Here is a 20,000-nt window from a genome sequence, read left to right on the forward strand (position 1 = left end):
GACTGAATTGTGAAGAATAAAAGAGACTATGACCAAATTGATTATTTTTATTTGTATCACAGTTCCAGACAGGGGAAGTGCCCACTGGTGTTTTCTTTTGTTTTATTATACCAACCGTGTTGTTGGCCACTGGTGGCTCAGGAAGAATTTTATCCAGAATAGGATGACGTCCATCTTTTATTGCCAGGGTGTCCGTAAATTCTGGTCGTACTGAAAAGTCGAATAAGGGTACAAAAAGTAAACTGCAATTGTTGACTGACTTATTGCCATCAAGTTTAAAACGAGTAGGCAACAGGAGACAAAGGGAAATGGCGATTGAGGAATTACACTTGACATCGAAGACTGAGCAAATACAAAGTGATGCATATTTGAAAAGATGCAATTTCCAATTGTGTGTGTATATAATACACTCAACAAAGCTCTCTCGATCGACATCCTCGAGGAATAATTTATCTGTATAAATTCTTTTCAGTTTTGCAAAACTCTCATTCGGCTGTGAACAACTATGATCACTGAAGTTTGAATGCTCTTGTTTGTACTATAACGTATAAAGTCTTGTGTTAGATTTTAATTTCCCGTCGTCTTTATTAAAATAGCAAAAGTACAGTCGGCCTTTTTATTCATTTTGTCGCTCTAATAGTCGTACCCGTACAATTCGAAATGAAGTGGAGCTTCTCTCGTATACTCATTATCGAGTAAGTTTGTTAAGTGTATTATAAATTAAGAAAATAATAACTTAAATTGAACTAAGATAAGAATAACTTGAGTTTTCAATGGTTTAACAGTTGTTGGAAATAAGCACCTGGATAGGTCAATGTACTTGCCTGAACATTTTGCCAGGAAAACAAACACCGCTGACGTCCTATTTGAACTTTCAAGTAATGAATCGCTTTCCAGAGGAAAAATTGGCGTTTTAGTTAAAAGTTTCGCAGTACTCCACGTGCAAGGAAAAACGTTCACGTTACTTTTGTCGACCGATTATCGTTGAATCTGAAGGTACAAATGGTTTTCTTGCGATAACTACGAGAAAACACCATTCTTGAAACAGAGTTAGATTAAACAACTGTTCTGGTCAGACCTATGAGGTTTGTCGGCGATAAAAATCGCATAAAGAAATCTCATGGAATAACTGTTATGATCTCTTCGGTGAAAGCACGCTTGCAGAAGCAGTTGATCTTCAATTAGGCCTTATTCACGATGGCCTCCATGTTGGTTTTCAAATTGTCATGCAAATTAGCCATGTGTTATGCTGGGGGGCAAACACTGGAAAAAACGCAAATTGCTGAAAATCGGCTCTTCGAAATATTGAAATAACATTGCAAAAAGTCCATTTTAGTATTTAGAGCTAAGTACCTTTTATAATAATTTTATATCTTTTGATTGCCTTTGACATTTTGGCTTTCTACTTCGTTATCTGCTCATTTTTCACTAAAAAAAACGTCGAAGTAACTTGTGTAATGATTGTATATTACTGCTTAGGTTGTAAACATTCAATGAACGTGAAACAAATCATCTGTGTAGCTAAGATGTTCGTTATAACCTCTCAAACTTGTTTGCCCCCTCAGAAGTGTGTCGCTAATTTGCAAGAGCGACACATAATAGCAAATCCAACATGGCGGCTATCGTGAATAAGGTCTATTAGGACTGACCACAAAAAACACAGGCGACCCAAGCTCACAACTCGGTTTTGCAACGCATGACTATCATGTAGTTAAAAGAGTTAAGTTGAAAAAAAATGTCTTTTTCGTGCAATAAACGTTCCCTACTTCAAATATGTTATTCACTACTGTTTTGTGTCGATTCATAACCCATTTTAAGGCTGTTTTGTCGATATAGTGAAATCAGTACTCGTTTATATCGTCTTAAGTGAAATTTTATAGGGATTGAGGACTTTTGAAGGGAGATCAAATTGTGGAGTGATATTCGGTTCCCCGAGGTGACGAGTGTGCAGCCTCCGCGTCCTTTAAGATGGTATAAACGAGTACTGATTTCACTATATATCGATAAGACGGCCTTAAAATGGCTTATGAATCGACACAAAACAGAAGTGAACAACATATTTTAGGTAGGGAAAGTTTATGGCAAGAAAAATACATTTTTTTAAAACTCAATTTTGAACTTTTCGCGCTATTAATGTCTCTTGTTACTTAATAGTTAGATGCATTACAAAATCGCGTTGTAAACCTTGAGGCGCCTGTGCAACAGCAAACAAACTGATGTTTGGTCAAACTCACCATAGTTAGAGAGAGTGCAGAGATGAGCAAATGAAACCAGCATATCCAACACACTGACAAGCTCAGCAAGTTTGTACAAACAACCCACATGCTCGCGGATTTCACCCAGAAGCTCGGATACCACACTGTGTATTAATTGTGGATTAAAATGTTGTTCAATTTCAAACTGTGCTTTTTACTTCACATGCCAAAAAGACATGTTATTTGTAATGAACTTACACGTTGGTCATAAGATATATTTCATTCAAAGACTCTTTTATTCTGTCTGAAGAAAAGAAACATAAGTGGTGAAGATATCAGTTGAAATTCAGGGAAACAATCAAACAAAGAAAAAGCATGTTAAGCTGTATAATGACACGTACCATTCAGTTTTATCTGTAGACGTGCATGTAAAGATGAACAAACACAACAATTCGGTAAGAAGATTATCTTTGAGTTAAATTTTAAAATATTATGAATAGCCAACCATATAAATCCATTAATTAAGAGCCAACCAATACGTCCCCTCCCTCGGGATCGGTGCCCTGGGAATGCACCGATTGTTCATATAATTCCCTATGACAGAGTGATGCTACTTTGCATACCAAGGACAAAAATGCCAACTCTGGCTTTACACGTAAAGTGATTAACCCTGTAGATGTTCGAAAAATGTGCTAAAGTAGAAGAAATTATTGGAGGATAACAAATTTATCAGCACTGTAATTATTGAAGCCTTTGTTTTCTTTCTAAAACTCTCCCTTTTCGTGCCAGTCTATAAAAGCTCAAATGACACCCAAATGGATCACCTTTGGTCCCGTTTAGAAGGTAAATTTTAACTTCTCGATGAGCATCCTCGCCAGTTTTATGTAGGATTTATCTCTCTCTACCCCTCTATCTGCCACCCCTTCCACAGAAAGTCCAACAGCATTGAGCTCTTTGGTTTGTTCTTTTGCTTGTAACCATTTTAATGAGTGCGTTTATGCGCTGACCCCAATTCAATTTTTCCTGCTTGACAACGTTATATAACTCCTTGTTACAAGTCAGTTTATTTTTGTGTTAGAATAATTACTTACCAGGTCTACCGTCGTAAAGCTAACTACGCTTCTGGCCTTCACTGTCTTTAAGAATTCACCAGGGAGTGATTTGAGGTCAATATCTTGATCCCTGTTGAGAGTTAGCTGTACAAAGAATCCTCGGGTAGCGTTAAAGCCGGTCTTTAGAGGAAGGTTGTGCTTTTCACCCAACTGCTTGATCATTTCTGCAAATACAGCGCTCATGATTTTATTCCCGGAAGCGGGAACGATAAAAGGGAAGGACAAATAATTGAAGCAAACACACTTTGTTCAGCAGTAAGGGTAACGCATCGAACTGGATATTTTTTCATTGTTCCAAAAAATGAAGAGAAAAAGATATGAAATTGTAGTCGCGGGTCCTCCTTGACCAGATTAGAATGGAGCTTACTATTAAAAGGGAAATGCGCATCTTACCAGTAATATCGTCAACAATCTCTGTGTAGGTTCTCCGAGCCACGTCCAGAAGGCCTGGCGAAAAAGAGTGAATCATTCATATAACATGCAGGTGTGGAAATCAATGTGAAAATTCAAGTGTATCTATTCCAGGTACTTTTAGTTCGGCATGATTCTTTTTCTAGTCATTGAAATCAAAATAAGACCTTACCGTTAATGTGAGGCTGTCATCCATATCGCATCAAAGTCGAAAATTGGTCAAGTATGATATGTAAAAAGAAGGCCTTATCATTAGTATTAAACCTCCTGCAGAGTGAATTGAAACAGAGCATCCAAAAAGACAAAATATCATTATGATGTAGATTTTTCAGGAAGAAGGTAACATTCCTTAGTTACCTTCACTGCAAAGCATTTCTGCGTCCTCATGTTGAGAGTTCCCTTTTGATATCTTGTATCATCGTGGATAACTGTCTGAATCCTCTCCATTATGGTTGAAAATCTACTATCGTTGAGAGACTGAGACAAATAACACAAATTTCTTCAGCTCATGTTCGTTTAAATACAATACAGGTGTGTAAAGAACAAATGCTTGCCAGTGTCATATACTATGTTATATACTTCGTCCATTCTACCGAGTTCACAGAGATCATGCATTCTGTGGAGGGATTATGTATGCTTACCATTTACAGCCTGCGACTCAATTTCATTTCACCTGGGACTGAAAAAAGCCTACATCTTCACTCCGTTTACCTCGTAATAAGCTTTGAATAGCTCGGCCTCTGTTTCCTTGAGGGCGTCTCTGAGAGGCTCTACCAGTTCCAATGTGTGTTTTAAATAAATGACCGTGGTGATCTTGGACTCCGCGGTTTTGACGGTTTCTTGTTTGGGGATTTGAACGCACATTGAGGTTAGATGATCAACATCCAAGAAACGCTCAATCACTGTAAAATAATGAAAAAGAAAATCTGGCACTAACACTGAATTAACTCATGCATGTACGATACTAAAAGCACTGATATCAACAACAAACCAAATGTATTGCCAAACGGAAATGGCAAATATTCAAAAGTCTGCTGAATCATGAGTTAAACACCGATAGGTAACAAAACGTAACTTATTCCTGAGTCACTGCTTGGCAATTGAACAAGACGAAATCAAGGCAATGAACTATAGTAATATAGGGAAATCAAGCACTAGAGGAACGAGGGACAAAGACTAAGCTTTTATTTAAGCGAGAGATGTTTCATACCAAGAGATCATCAAGGCGATGATCCCTTGAACTGACAGTTACTTGTACACCTTCTGAAACATTGAGTGTTGAACTTACCAGACTGCAATCCGTAGAATAGGTCCTGGATCACATGTGATAAAAGGGGCGGAAACGATCGGGAAAAAATAAACATCTTAAGGATCAAAATGTATTGACAATAGGCTACGATCATTAAAAGATGTATAGAACTTATTCGTTGGCAGATTAAAATCCAAGATTTTAGGTTTCCTTCTATTTGCAAAGGTTCCCCGATCCTTGCATACGTACCTCATGTTGCAAAATGGAATTTCCCAAATTCACTGAATTTATCTCAGACATTTGTACGTATACTAGTGAATTAGGGGGCAAAGGCATTGAACTTAAGTGGTATAGACAAGTCAACGAGATTGCCTGTAATCTAGTTCTTGTGATTCCACACCCACACCTCAAAAGAGAACGATAAAACTATTTAAGAAGGCCGTACAAACAAATCCAAGCATCATCATCGCCATATGTTAATCAAGAAAAGAAGAAAGCAAAGCATTCACTGACCTCCTTGTCTGTAAGTTCTGAAACATTAACGTAACTTATTAATCAGTTACATGAAGAATCCACTGACCAAGGTATCATCTGACGTGCATTTGATGATGCATTTGAAATGAGTTTACACACCTGCTACGCTGTCCAAACGTACGTTTGTGGTTTCTTCATCTGGAAAAAAAGACAGGGGAATATTGTCTACATGCCTACGGATATTTGCAGAGGTGTTATCAGTTCATCTCCACAGTATCAGTTTAAAAACATAATATTTCTCCAAATTTACTTTTAATTGATCACATTTAGAAGACCCCTTAAACACTACCTAAAATGCACGTACCACATGGAGGTTGAAGAACATTGGATCTTAAGAGACGAGCTGTAAAAAGAAATAAAAGTTGTTGTGAAAAGAAAGAAGAGCAAATACACGACGTCAGAAAACTGAAAGCCATCAGTACTTGTATTGGTATCTACCTCCTCCGGAAGTCTTTGTGTGGTTCAAAACGCCGTAAAGGCAATGACCACTCTTGGGGTCCCTTGCATTTTGAATTAGTTCCAGATTTTTAGCGGTGGAAGCATCTGTCAAAGTGAAGCAATATTAACATAGACCATTGAAATGTACGGTTTCGTAAACTTGAATTATCCGACTTATGTCTATAAGTAGTATAGTATCGGCGACATGGGATGCACGTGTTGTTACACATGTCTCTTTGGGTTACACCGTGTTGCGTCATGCCCCAACTTGCCTTTAATTTATGCATGCCCCCTTCTTTTGTCTTTTGATTGATGAGGTCATTTGATAACTAACTGTCAAAATGGGTCTAAAGGGTGCGATACTACTACTTATATATATAAAATTAAGCCTGTATGGATATTTAGTTAAGAATTAAAATCAATTTTGAATACACAGTCTGAGTCATCAACATCAACTGAAATATAAAATGAATAGTTCGCATGCAGCCCGAACCAGTCAAGAATTAAAGTTCTTACAGATTCGTTTAAACTACTGCTGAAAATCGAGCGACTTGTCCATAAATTTAGCCTCAATCTTCTAGGTTAGTCTGGAATTCAAATAAATTTTGATGAGTTAAAGTCGTTGACTATGTGAAACGCAGACTATCACGAAGCATTGTTTTATTGATTTTAATTTTTTTAAAATGAAACGAAGTGGGTCGCAAGTCTAAGTGAGGTGGAAGGAAGGGGACGAGGTTTCCTGCACTGGTAGCAATAGTTGCATCGGAAGAAACCGTAAGACATTCTCGTGACTCACAGTTCCTCTTAAGTCAAGTTAATCATATACCTAACCTATAATCGCGGTCTTCTCACTTCCTTTAAAGACAACTTTAACGGAACCAGGAGCGTAAACAATGTTCTGTATAAACTCGACATACTTAAGCAATGCCTGTAAATTATCAAAATGTCATTAGATGAAAATAGGCTGAATCTAATTTTACCACAACAAAGAGGGGGTAGTTGCAAAGTGCTTCTACGAACTATAAAATTGACGCAACATACACTGCTAATTAATGAGGGTACTTAAACTTGATGACAATAATAGTGATGATGATGATGATGATGGGGATAAGGAGGAGGAGGAGACAGAAAAAGATCTTAATGTTGGTGAGGCATTAAACCTTCCTGGACACTTACGGAGGCTGTTGCCAAACAATAATACCTGAAAAAAGGAAACAAAAGAACAACTTATTTAAAAACTAAACGTAGCGTTCCGAAGCATGTTGATCAGATGGCCGGTAATGTTACATGGTGAAAGGAATATTCAACATGAAACAAACGGTTTTAGGTTAAAAGGTGAAGCTATGTTTTTCAACTCCATGACATTTTGCCCAAATTAAATAAGCACTTCTCAATGTTTTCTCCAACTACGAATACTGTGGCCTACGGAGCACGAATCTTGCTAGGTTAGTAGTCAATAAGAATTTGGTTTTATCAACGGAGTTGATAATGTAAATTGGCCACCGTACAGAGATTTTAAAAGCTGACGTTGGATTCGCTCTGACGAAGGGCTAACGCTCGAAACGTCAGCTTTTAGAATCTCTGTACGGTGGCCAATTTACATTATCAACTCCGTTTAAAACCAAATTTTTGTATACTACTTCCCCACCAACGCAGCACCACAGTTTCTTTAGAAACTACCCCCTTCATTCATTTAGTAGCCAATAAGGACTAGTTTATTAACGACGCCAGCTACGCCAACTAACTTTGAAGCAACCTCCATTTCAACGGTGTTATATTCTGGAACACAAAGCTGTTTCACGTACTCTAAACCTGCAATGAAACAAGGTCGTGAATCAAACCACCTGGGTCGAGTTGTTTGAGGCATCATTAGTGGTAGATTAATGAACTGTAGGGGCCGGTTGCTCGAAGCCTGGTTAACGCTAAAAGGCGTAAAAACCTATAGGTTTCCATGGTATTCAGTTAACGCTGATTGGCGCTGACCATGCTTCGGGGAACCGGCATGATCAATCAGAAACTTCAACATTCCACCTGGCAACCTCCACGAACACGCATTCGAACTTTCAATTACATCATTCAAATGACCCCTTTCCAGGGTTAAAAGTTATGTTCAAATGCTTCACCTCTGCGACGAGAAATTAAAAAAATCCCTCCAATCAAGGCCTGCAAAGCTATGCCGACTTATTGTATGTTCATTTGCACTTTAAAATTATCTTTCAGTTACAGACAACACGAAAAAACAGGAGAGCTTTTAAAGCCTTTCCATTGTGATCCACTTGCACATAATAAAAATTCTCTATCACGCGTACAGTTCGTTGGACTCACCGTAAAAAGGTACTTTTAAACCTGTAACTTCGAAACTTCCAGCCCCACTGCTTCAGTCAATAGTTAAATTTCCACTCCTTTGTCACAAGAGATGGTCAAATGCCCGGGGTATGTCGGGGGGAAGGAAATCGCCTTAAAACCTTTAAGTTGTCATAGTTTTTTTATTCAAACAACTCGGCCTAAAATCAGGGGCCGCGGAGTACGTTTGAAAGTGGGAAGGGGGGAGGCTAGGTTTTTGTATGGATCACGGAAGTGTGAGGGAAGGGGGGAGAGGTTTAGTAGAAAACAACACAGTAGCGAAAAAGTGAACTTCTCGTAAAGAAGCAGCAACTGCTAGAAATCTAAACCTAATTTGCAGGTGACATGACTCTCTTACCAAATCTTGTCAGATTTCAATAATTTTTAAGGCGGTAGTTATTTATTATAATCAGATATTCTAGTCAATTTTTGTAAAAACCATGGGAAATACCTTTTGCTTCGTTGAAATATTTCCTTTGCACTGCTGAGAGATTTGTGTATGGAAGCTGATCACTTAAGAGTTTGAACAAAGTAGACAAATTTCCATTTTCACATGCCGTATTGGGCATAATTATCTGCAAAATGAACACAGCAGACAGAAATTATGACGTCCCAACGAGCAAGAAATCCAGAGACAAATCGTCAGTTACAAGGAGAAAAGGCAAAAATTAATATAAAAGGAGATAATTTAGTAAATAAATAAATAAATGAATAAATACGTAAACAAACAAATAAATATAGCTCGCAATAAATAAATATATAAACCGACATGCTTCCCTCGAAACCTCAAAGTAACTTTTCGGGTGCATTTCGAATACCCTAATTTTCTCTACATGAAAACCTCGAGGGACAGGCTCTTCAAGTCATAAACTGAAAATATTTTGTTGTTGTGTATTTTGATTTTTTTCTGTGCATGAAAATATATGAAAAGACCAGCCTTACGTAACAGGAAGACCGAATTTTAATAAAAAGAGATTTGCCCGTAAAAGGTCATAGAGAAGAGGAAGAAAAACAAAGCGAAAAGAAAATGAAGATCAGCAATGATAAAACAAGAAGAAGGACATGAGAACAATTAAATTGCCATTCTAGGAGTCCCACCGAATTAGTTTAATACGGTAGTATTGCAAAACATACTTCCAACGGCTCCAAAATCTGCAGTCGTGTCAGTACCTTCACATATGTCTGGTTATCTGAGAACTGTAACATAGCAGAAACATCAAAGTTTTTTTTTAGACATTTTTACTGGGTTTTTTCAAGCCTTCAACGTGCAAACTTGATAGAAAAAGTACCTTTTCTATTTGGTTAGGTAAACAGAAAAGCGAGATTCCGAGTATGTCTGTGATAAGCAGTTGGCTTACTTGTGAAAGAACTAGTTCTGGCTTTTTCAGATCAATACTGGCCATGCCAATCTCTCCTTTTGCTAGTCCACGTCCTTCAACAATTGCTAAAAGAAAAATTTGTTGGCAGCATCAAGTACCTTTAATTTTAAGTTTTAAAATTGCAACTTTTATTATAATAGAGAATTTTTGTAAAATAAGATATCTCATATCTCTTTTGTAAAATAAGATATCTCATGGCGCTTTCTCTTAATGTGGTACTAATTAGCTCACAAACTTAATTTTATAATATATATTCTTGTACATTTATCTTCTTGATTTTCCTGTAGACTTGTCTACCTACTCTTTTTAGTCACGACATGACCCACCTAAATTAGCATCTGCTACCTGTGGGCATGTCCAATTTGTTAAAAATACCTATTTAGAAAATAAAGAACTGAACTGAACTGAACTGAACTGAACTGAACTGAACACAAGGCTAAAAAGAGTACTAAATGATAATTCAATACTAGTGGACTGGACTGGTGTAAACGACTTTACATCAGAAGTACCTAATTTATACCCGTAGAGTTAAATCTCATCAAGTTCCCCAGCATCCTTAGGATACTGTTACGCGAAGCTATTCTTAACGAAAAAAGAAAAAAAAATTGCAAGTCGGTCAGTGCGGTGGCAATTGAAGTGTTAAAGTACGTTTGTTAGACATCAAGTCCAAATAAGGCCATTGATTTCGCTCTGCTCCAGTCAGGTGAATTGTCACTTCATGGCTCAACTCGTCTGAACGATTGAACATTTAGTCTCTGTGGCGCTGGCTAAAGCGTGCTGATATGGACCGTCCCCCACAGCGAGAAAACTTACCCACTACAACAGAAGAGGTAGGAACACCAGGCTTAGTGCTTGATAAATGTGGAGTTCGTCGTGAGCTAGGAGTCCTGTGCGAGGTGCTGCTCGACGTGACCAGACTGGGACCTGGAACAGGTGTCCGAAGGGTGCCGCTTGGAGTTTGTGCTTTGCTGGAACTTTATGCAAGAAAAGAGTCTCACAACTTTTCATACTCAGCCCTTTACAACCTCCATAAATTTCACTGGATTCCATTAGGACGCAGCTCTATTGTATTTTACATCATGGTCCATTGTTTCTTTTCTATCGTTCTTTGTGTCCATTGTTTTCTGAACCAATCACCGAGAGTCGTTCCGAGAGCTGCGTGGCGACCCAAATAGTCGATTAAGCTGCAAGCAAGTTCGACTGAATATTGAAGCGAATATGTTTATGCAATCGAGTCTTGGATTCTACTTAAAAATTTCACCCTTTAAGTTTTGCGGGAAGGGGTGCTGCTTCAAATGTGTAAGGCCAAGTATCATTAAGGACGGTGCCTACTAATTCAAAAGGTATATTTGCCCCGGTTTATGATTATGAAGGAAATGTTGATATTGACATCCAAAGAGAAAGTTGGGGGTAACCACGCATTTTCCAAAGATAATTCGTGAATAAGATTTGTAAACAGCTTTAAAATACAAAGCAATGTATGGCGTTCTTTCTCAAATTGAAGCTTAATTATCTCTCAAAAATGCATGATTACCCCCCATTTTCTTTTTGGATACCAGGAGCACTTACTACAATGTACTTTCTCCGGATAGTTTCAACCGGCGCAAAAATATCCCTGCATTAGTAAGCATCACCGATAGGAAACTCGAGTATCTCGAGATGCGCAGAACGTATGCGCAATAACAAGCGGCGCTCTAAAATATGTCAAAGAGTTATAACCTTTGGGACCTTATAGTAAACCCGTTCCTGGACTCCTTCTTACCCCCCTGATAGGGACTTCACCCCTCTGCCTGTCTGGAGGGAGGAAAAGGGAAGCCAGGAACAGGAAGAGAACATTGAAGAACTCCCCCAAGAGGAGACGTTATCCCTAGGGTACTTGGATTATGAAACTGTGAATTTCTTTCGCGTCTCAAGAATTTAAGCAAAGGCATCCCTAAAGGACTTTTGAGTAAAACGAACTTCGGTTTATCACGAAGAGAATGCGCCACATAATTAGTACAGACCTAGAACAGTTGTTTGCTGAAAATGTCCTTGAAGATGTGCTTGGCCTAGGCGGTAGGAAGGCAGAAGCTGAACCTCCACTCAGAAATGAACTGCTAGAAGCAGATCCTTGTACACCAGTGGTTCCAAAAGTAGAGGTGTCGAGCTCGAAGCCTACACAATGTTTCGTTTATAACAAAACAGAAAAGGAGAATATTGTGAAGGAAAATAGTTTTGCCATTTAATACCGTGAAACAAGTTCTTAGAGATTAATACGGCTCAAACTTTGAAAACATAGAACAGAAGTGTTTCTCTAAACATTTTTTCTGTGAGAAGGGTTATCCACATATTAAATCAAGTTTCGGAAGAGCATAAGTTTTCTTACATGACACCAAGACAAAGACTTTCTAATTTAATTAAGCTTAGAAAGATTTGGAAAAAGCTACGTACGCCTAATGAGGGACAAATTAGTTGTCCTCACACAACTTATAACGTGTTCCTCTTATGTTCACAGGTTAACTTTGAATTTATACACCCAGCCATAGGGAAAAGAACCAAGCTCAAACTTTGGACTCTAAACTTAAAATGATCAAAAAAATACTCTCATTCAAACTTGTATCGTAGGTCAGCTACTTACTGTACTTAGCTTGTCTTATTGCTGACATCAGGTTCACTGATTTTAGCTTCTGGGATCGAATTTGCAACTCAAAAATCGCCAAACGACAAATTTAAAACTAAATTCTTTCAGTTGCAGACCAAGGTTGACAAAGAAATGGAGAATTAATGCAAAAAAGGAAATTATCAAACACAAAATGGCGGGAAATTTGATTTGACGCGGGTGGCACGGCCGGTGGCGCGCTCGGAAAATGGCGGGAAGTAATGCCGATTTAGAGGAGCCTCATTTCCGTCGTAGGGCCTTTTTCCAGATGCGGGCTATTTTGAATCCCGAGGCGAGGGACTGAAAACGTTTGTTTGGCACCCTGAAACTCGCTTCCAATCACATAAACTAGAGGCTTCGGGCACGAACTCTATTGTCTTTGACCAGCATGGCCGCCGGGTTATAAAGGTGGCACAACATTTTGCAATTTTTCTTTTGCTGTTAAAATTATTGCATTTTTGGATAAACCGATTTAAAATAATAACTTATTGGCCCTAGAAATTTTCAAAACATTTGGTTGACAGGCTGTATCATTTGCAATGGACCAGGCATAACAGGCGCAAGGAAAGGTGAACGACATCTCCCAACCTCAAACTTTTCTTCAGGAACTTGAGTGTAATGAACAAAATGACAGAATGAAATGAAAACAAGACCATGTCCCTTAATTGCGTATATCCAACGACTCCGTGGCTTTGGCGAGGCGAGGCGAGGCACCCTTATTTTCGCTTCTTCCCAGATTGAGCGAAGTGTTTTCCTAGCCTCCCACGCAGACGTTCTTGGGGCTTCGTCACGCGTTCCTCTCCCACTAACGTCTGCTGAAACGAAAAACCACTTCCGTTCGTGGACTACGGACCAATCAGAGGACTTTATCCAGTATTGAGTAACCTCGTATTGAACGGAAGTGGTACACAAAAATTTTTGGTTTTATCAACGGAGTTGATAATGTAAATTGAAATACGGTGTGTGTACGGTAGTCAATTTAAATTATCAACTCCGTTGATAAAACCAAACATCTTCGTGTACTACTTCCATACCGACGCAGCACCACAGGTTATTTAGAAACTACCCCCTTTATTCATTTGTTGAACGGAAGTGGTTTTTCGTTTCAGCAGACGTTCGTGAGGGGTGGAAGGTCTGCGTTGAAGGCTACGCGTTTCCCCTGTCTAGGAGAGTCCTCACCATCGAAGATCTGATTACTAAAACAAAAGACTAAAATCGCTTTAATTGAATCCACGACGTGAACACATGAAGCGAGCACATAATGTACTGTCCCTACTAGTTTCTTTTCAACGGTAAGAAACCAAAATTACAATCTTGCGGGTACTAACTACACCACTTTTAACTAAACTTGCTGCAGTCAGTCCGTCCGTGTGTAAAGGGATCATTTGCTCGCCGCTGGAATTCGTTCGATTACACTTGTTCAACGCCCGTGTATTTCCTCTTTCACTGTGTCCTTCTTTCAAAGCCGTCTAGTCACATTGACATAGAAAACAGATCGAGAAGTCAAATAAACGAGTGCAATGTTTCTGTTTCCTTAGAGTTCCTGCTCTTAATGTCCGATCAACATTTAAAGGATGACGCAGAAACCTAGGTTAAGTAGTATAGCAACGCACAGAACCACACAACGTACAATGGGAATCAGATGTTCATGAGCCAGTATCAGCCTCAGTCTCCATTGCTTCCGACCCCGGATCAGCCGCCTCGTCCTCGTGAAACATGAACTCTGTCTGATATTCTTTGAGAAACTGGGCCGAGCGTGCCTCGTCCAAGAATAACGAGTAAACACGTTTGATGTCATCGACGTTGACCTCGGTTCCCTAGAGGCAAGATAAAATGGGTAAACTATAAAAAAAGCACTCACGTGAGAACACCAAGGTAAATACTGGGGCAAGGATAAAACTTGGTTACAAGGTTGCAGTAGAATGATCATCTTCCACGCTGTAACATCCTCCAGTCCTCGCCATTCCCCTAGCAGATTTATGTAATTTCTACAGCGTAACACGATCAGAGATCTTGTGTTTCGATTCTCTTGTACTTCACCCGCGCCTTGCCTTTTTGCGTCTTAACTACTTCGACGGAAATCTTAGAAAAAGTGGGAATGGCAAAATAACCATTTCACAACGAATATTTAAGGAGGATGGGACATTGGCGAAAATTATTTCCGCCTCATATCGTGGAATCTATTATAACGTCATGCGCAAACCTTCGTTCTGGCGTTTCGCGTCATGAAGCCCAAAGAAAGAAATGGCTGCGTGACGAAACCTTTGCGTCGCAAGCCACATGTAAGTACATGTATCTGCACATGTGCCAAAGACGCAGTATACTCCTACGTAATGTTGGATGAAAACCGAAAGAAATGGCCGTCATTCTTTGGTTTCAAGCCACCAATATCGCTTCTAATCACGTGAGCAAGCAAGTAATACACCTTTATATGGGAAAGCCCGTCCCCAAAACATAAGCCACACCTATTAAACACGACCTTCAGATTTGGTTCCTAATACAGATTTACAGAGAACGCCTTTTCAAATTCACTTCGCATGCTCCACGCAATCGCTCGATAATCAATTCTTGTTCCAAAGCCTTCTTCTGAGCCCATAAGCACGGAAAGAGCGTTTAAAGTCCTGCGACGGCGGCAAATTGAAACTGGAAGGATGTACTTACACTAAACCTCGTATACACATTAACCTTGCCAAATCTGAAGATTGGTAACTGCAATAAATCCGCATCAAATAAAGTCCCACAACCGTTCAGTACCTTTCGTTTCCGGCACACTAGACTGGCGGCAGTAATAAGTTGAATGGAATATCGCAGGGACGTTTCTTGAGCAATTTTTGTCAGCAAGAATATGGCATCCTCTGACATTTCTACATCCTCTTCTTCGCATCTGGAAGATAAATTCTTTGAATGACTGTCTACTATGGCATTACTTTGCCATTTCCGAGCTCGCTTTAGCCATTCTCTTTAGTCGACTAACACCCAAAGTTTTCCGATTTGGTAACATCTTTGATAATCTGTCACCTTTAAGGAGGCTCGAAATGGTTTTCAGCTGAGCGCCCGCGCGTAAGCGACACACCTGCTCGCGTCAGCTCATGATTAAAAATGGCTCACTAGAAATAAACAAATACCGCTAATTTCGCTGACCTTTCTTCTAAGTCCTATATATAGGGAATATAAACAGACATCTCCTATTCACGAAAACTACGAAAATTGTACGCAAAAAGTTTAATGGTCACTTATATCCCTTTGCGTTGGCCTGTAGCTCCAAAATAGGGAGCTTAAGCACGCGCATTTTTGAGACGCGGAAGGACACTGGAAGTGAGCTGTTATCCCTTTTAACTTGTCTTCACATAACCACAATTAGATTATTCGGTATGTTTTCTCCATTAGAGATTATTAATATAGAAATCTGGGAGACACCACTGTCCTGGTACGTGCAATGTTCTCTTCCGGTTGCGGTCCGCGTCTCAAAAACGTGAGTGCTTCAGCTCCCTAATGCTGATGTTGCAACCGCCTCATTTTTCCTGAATTTTCAACTTTACTCGTTTATTTCTCTGCTTCCGGACTGTGAATTAGCTTAGATTAAATTAAAAACGTTTGTCTTTCAAATTTTAAAAAATTCTGTAGGTAAAAAAGGATTAGAGATATTTAAAAAAAAAGTGATTTTTCTGAAAAACTAACCTACAGATTTTGTTGAACTTTAAATATTTTAGAGATTATTTCTAACATTATCTGGTAACGCTGAATGGGAAGATTTCACCATCCCGCTTTTTCAAAAAAGATAACATATCTTGATTTTAAGGCAGAAAGAAATGCCTTATATCGTTGCCATGGTAACGTTACTTTGAAGGAAATTGTGATGTGAGAAATCTATGATGGGTACTTAATACCCTGGCCAAATTTCGTCTTGCCATGATTACCCTAACTGTACCTAAGAACAGAATATGTTTGTTTGTTTGAAAAAAAGGAGAAACTATTTCGAGCCTCCTTAAAAAGCTGGAAAGGGGCGCGGTCCATTATACATTTGACGTTGCAAACTGCTATGCACTTCTGTTTTCACCGTCAGACTTTCTGCATTGCAAGTCTGTGACCTCAAATGTCAAGATTTATTAATAGATAAATATTTATTATATAATATTTAAGCAATAGATGACGTTTTCCGTGTTTCCATAGCCTCATCTAAACACGAGGGGGAGTTGGGAGAATTCGAGACAGTTATGCAAACCCGAGATGCAGTCGAGGGATTGCATAACTGTCGAGAATTCTCCCAACTTCCCCGAGTGTTAGATGAGGCTATGAAAAGACGGAAAAAAGTCCTGTATTGCTTTTATAAAATATTTTTCAAAGATACGACAAATGAAGGAAAATTCTTGATTGAAACAGATTTTCTTGATACACGCTCTTATTTCCTACCAGCCAATCAAAACGAGTGTCTGACAGCATACAAACAATCAAAATTCGTGATATCACAGCCGTGTTTCCATACTCTCATCTAAACACAGCTATTGACCAATGAGAGTGCGCGTACTATCCTAATTATTTTATTTAACAATTATTCCTCGAGCCCGAATGGGCTCTGAGTCAATAGTCCATGAGGCCGAAGACCGAAGGGGCTATTGACTCAGAGGCCATGAGGGCGAGAGGAATAATTGTTTGAGTAAAATCTAACTAGTTGGTCAAAAAAGTATCGAGACAAAACATCTTTCGCTAGTTAAAGCTATACTTTAATTGTTGCTTTGGTTTTCAAAGCCGGCGCTTTTCGCTACTAGTGGGCTATAACAAATAGCCTACTACTGTAGTAGCTCAACCAATCAGAACGCAGCATTGATAATAGACCACTAGTTGGATTTTACTAAAATATAATATTTAACGATTATTCCATGAGCGCGCGTTGGATATGAGATGATAGATAGCCAACGAGGCGCTACGCGCCTCGTTGGCTATCATCATCTCATATTCAACAAGCGCGAGTGGAATGATTGTTTTATTGAAAACGCCCCCAAAATATAGAAAACTAGACTACAATAAAAATTAAAAGGCCCAAAAAATCACGCGTATGGTTGCCGTGTTCGTAGATCATGGTATAATGGCTCATAACCCATGATGGCTTAGCCAATCAAAACTCTCGAATTGCATTATCCCATGATCCAGTTTTTAATATAATATAATATAATATAATATAATATAATAGATAAATTATTCATGGGGAATATAGCCAAGCTATTACTACTTCGGTGATGAACTAAACTAGGCTTTTGCGGCGCATTTTCACAACTTAGAACGTCACAGACAATTCGAGGATTTTTTACGCGGATTTACTTTTGCAAATTACTTTTACACATTACACACATCAGGACTATCACTCACTACGGACAGGTTTTGATCTTATAGAAAAAACGATGCAAATGAATTCGAAAACGGGGTACTGAAAACACGTTTTACTTCAGGTACTAGTCTTGCTTCGACGGAAACGACGCTTGAAAACACTCAAGTATCAATGAGGAAAAAGGTTGTTTCTTAATTACCTGATGGTGAGAATCTGCCTCAGATCTTTCTCTAGGTAAGGGGAGGTGGAGATGATGAGGAGACGGTCCAAAAGATCAATTGGAATACCGTGAGGACTCTTGTAATTTGTTCCACGGATTCTGGAAAAAAAAAAAAAAAAAAAGAATGCAAACGATATAAGTTCACACCAAAAAACTTCAAGGAAGTTAAGACTGAAAGATGAAAAATCGCAGTGTGTCAAGGGTGTAATGATGCAGAGCCCATTAGGGAAGTAGGGTTGGCGTAGTGATGAGTTGTAATTCCCAGGTTCGGCGCCATATGTGGGTTGAGTTTGTTGGTTATACAATACAATACATACTTAATTGACCGCTCCCCACAGGGGCTTTTCAGGGCCAATGAAACACAACGAAACGACAGAACAACAACAACAACAACTGTTAAGAATCCCAACTGGCTGGAGGCAAACCAGTTGGCTATTTACAAGTGCGGCTGGGAAGTTGAACCAGGGACTACCACGATCAAATTCAACGAGTGGTCAGAGCGGGTCTTGAACCCGGGATCTCCGGATCTCAAGGCAAGCGCCCTAACCACTGGGTCACACTGCCTCCACTGGTTCTCTTCTCCGCTCCGAGGGTTTTTTTCCTCCGGGTACTGCTCCGGTTTTCCCCTCTCCTCAAAAACCAACATTTGATTTGGTTTGCGTTTATTTGTTGGTTTCACTTTGTACAGTACTCCTCAATTAGTTTTTTTATTTTTTATTATTTTTTAAATATATAAATAACATTTCTTCGTGACACTGCTTACAAAATACATTACATAAGTTACACTACTAACATCACCAATTACCAATACTCATTACAATGTTAATAATTATTTATTTACACGCAAATAAAAGGCCAAACAGCCGCGCAACTGCTGATGGCATGTATGATTCTTAGTACTGATTATAAAAACTTAATATAAATGTAAATGTAAATATATATTTGTACTCCTCAATTAGTGCTCCAGCGCTAGAAGACAAGACACTTAAATAAAGTTCCTTTCCTTCAATTTCCTTTCCTTTCCACGAGCACATTGAGCAGTATTTTGATGCAGCGGAGGAGGTTGGGGCGAGGAAGATCTGTAGCTTGTTTGTGAGACTCGTCCTTTCACGACTTATGCTTTTACCGAATACAAATTGAATGGCGTTTTAGTTTGTAGAGTGGTTTTCAATTGAGTGTCGAAAGTAATTAGATAATTGCTTTGGTTTTGCATTACTTTACTCAGTGATTGGTTCAAAGTTCTCGCGCCACTTTTTTAACCAATCAGAAGGGGAACCAAAACCAATCGTAGCTCGCGCGTGCACATTTTCCCGCGTTTTGTGTCGGCTACAAGTAATTACTTCGAGTTTTGATTGGTTTACTGGATTGTCTCCGTCCTTTTTGATTGGCCAAAGTAATTACTTTGGTTTTGGTTTTACGACAGTCATTTGAGAACCGCTCTAGTTTGTAAAATGACTACGTAATTGCCTGATGTGGTTCTAGTCAAAGTACACAGAAAACCATAGGAGTCTCCAGTAACTCTGTGGTTAGAGCATCCAGCTTGAGCTTGGACGTTCTTGGGTTGAAATGCCATCTGGGACTCGGATTTTGTCCGAGATCCATTTGGGTGTCGCATATTCTCTACGTCTCTCTCGTAGATGATGTACTCACCTCAACTCAGTTTTGGCATTTTTCGGTCAGCAAGAATCATCGCAGTTGACAGACAGTAAAAGCGTAAATGTCTTAACTTTGTTGGATTTAAGGCTGAGTTCACGACAAAAATACTAAAATAAGCTTACTTGGTAATTCCTCTGTTTGTTGCCATTATGAGAACAGGAGCCATGTCGTTTTCCAGCGCCCGGTTAAGAAAGGAGAAACACTCAATGTCGAGCATGTGGACTTCATCAATAAACAACACCTAAAAGATCACAAAAGCACAATCACAACCCACTGCTAGAACCTGGTAATCAAGGGCATGGGGTCAGTTTGCACTCGAGTTGCCTCTTTTTCAGTTTCGTCGAACTGAATGGATTAAATTTGGCCCGAAGTGCAAGTAATAAGATAGACGCTGATTCTGGTATTGTTGTTCTCTTGCCTTTCTCATCAAGTTTGACCTTAGAGCGATTTTCTGTTGAGTGTCAAAAGTAATTAGCGAATTGCTTTGGTTTTGCAATTCTTT

General features: G+C 39.1%; 2 protein-coding genes across 2 annotated transcripts in view; both read right to left on the reverse strand.

The window, feature by feature from the left end:
- The window catches only part of LOC137971904 (mutS protein homolog 4-like), a 26,101-nt gene extending 13,795 nt beyond the window's left edge, over positions 1-12,306 (reverse strand). The window contains exons 1-23 of the mRNA XM_068818645.1: positions 12,279-12,306; positions 11,665-11,815; positions 10,475-10,635; positions 9,641-9,726; positions 9,417-9,479; positions 8,734-8,857; positions 7,685-7,751; positions 7,116-7,140; positions 6,771-6,867; positions 5,940-6,044; positions 5,806-5,844; positions 5,601-5,639; positions 5,481-5,497; positions 5,007-5,031; positions 4,430-4,620; positions 4,076-4,195; positions 3,891-3,903; positions 3,701-3,754; positions 3,287-3,471; positions 2,597-2,609; positions 2,454-2,499; positions 2,235-2,359; positions 116-210 (exon numbers count right to left, since the gene is read on the reverse strand). Coding sequence (XP_068674746.1) covers positions 116-210; positions 2,235-2,359; positions 2,454-2,499; positions 2,597-2,609; positions 3,287-3,471; positions 3,701-3,754; positions 3,891-3,903; positions 4,076-4,195; positions 4,430-4,620; positions 5,007-5,031; positions 5,481-5,497; positions 5,601-5,639; positions 5,806-5,844; positions 5,940-6,044; positions 6,771-6,867; positions 7,116-7,140; positions 7,685-7,751; positions 8,734-8,857; positions 9,417-9,479; positions 9,641-9,726; positions 10,475-10,635; positions 11,665-11,815; positions 12,279-12,306 — 1,869 coding nt within the window. The remainder of the gene's footprint in view (positions 1-115; positions 211-2,234; positions 2,360-2,453; positions 2,500-2,596; positions 2,610-3,286; positions 3,472-3,700; positions 3,755-3,890; positions 3,904-4,075; positions 4,196-4,429; positions 4,621-5,006; positions 5,032-5,480; positions 5,498-5,600; positions 5,640-5,805; positions 5,845-5,939; positions 6,045-6,770; positions 6,868-7,115; positions 7,141-7,684; positions 7,752-8,733; positions 8,858-9,416; positions 9,480-9,640; positions 9,727-10,474; positions 10,636-11,664; positions 11,816-12,278) is intronic.
- Positions 12,307-13,503: 1,197 nt separating this feature from the next.
- Positions 13,504-20,000, reverse strand: part of LOC137969497 (ruvB-like 2) — a 16,481-nt gene continuing 9,984 nt past the window's right edge. Inside the window, exons 12-15 of the mRNA XM_068815779.1 lie at positions 19,621-19,739; positions 17,822-17,941; positions 15,054-15,183; positions 13,504-14,116 (exon numbers count right to left, since the gene is read on the reverse strand). Of these exons, the coding sequence (XP_068671880.1) occupies positions 13,946-14,116; positions 15,054-15,183; positions 17,822-17,941; positions 19,621-19,739 (540 nt within the window). The 3' untranslated portion in view covers positions 13,504-13,945. The remainder of the gene's footprint in view (positions 14,117-15,053; positions 15,184-17,821; positions 17,942-19,620; positions 19,740-20,000) is intronic.

The sequence above is a fragment of the Montipora foliosa genome, chromosome 9 (genome assembly GCF_036669935.1).
Source record: "Montipora foliosa isolate CH-2021 chromosome 9, ASM3666993v2, whole genome shotgun sequence".
NCBI classification, from domain to species: domain Eukaryota; kingdom Metazoa; phylum Cnidaria; class Anthozoa; order Scleractinia; family Acroporidae; genus Montipora; species Montipora foliosa.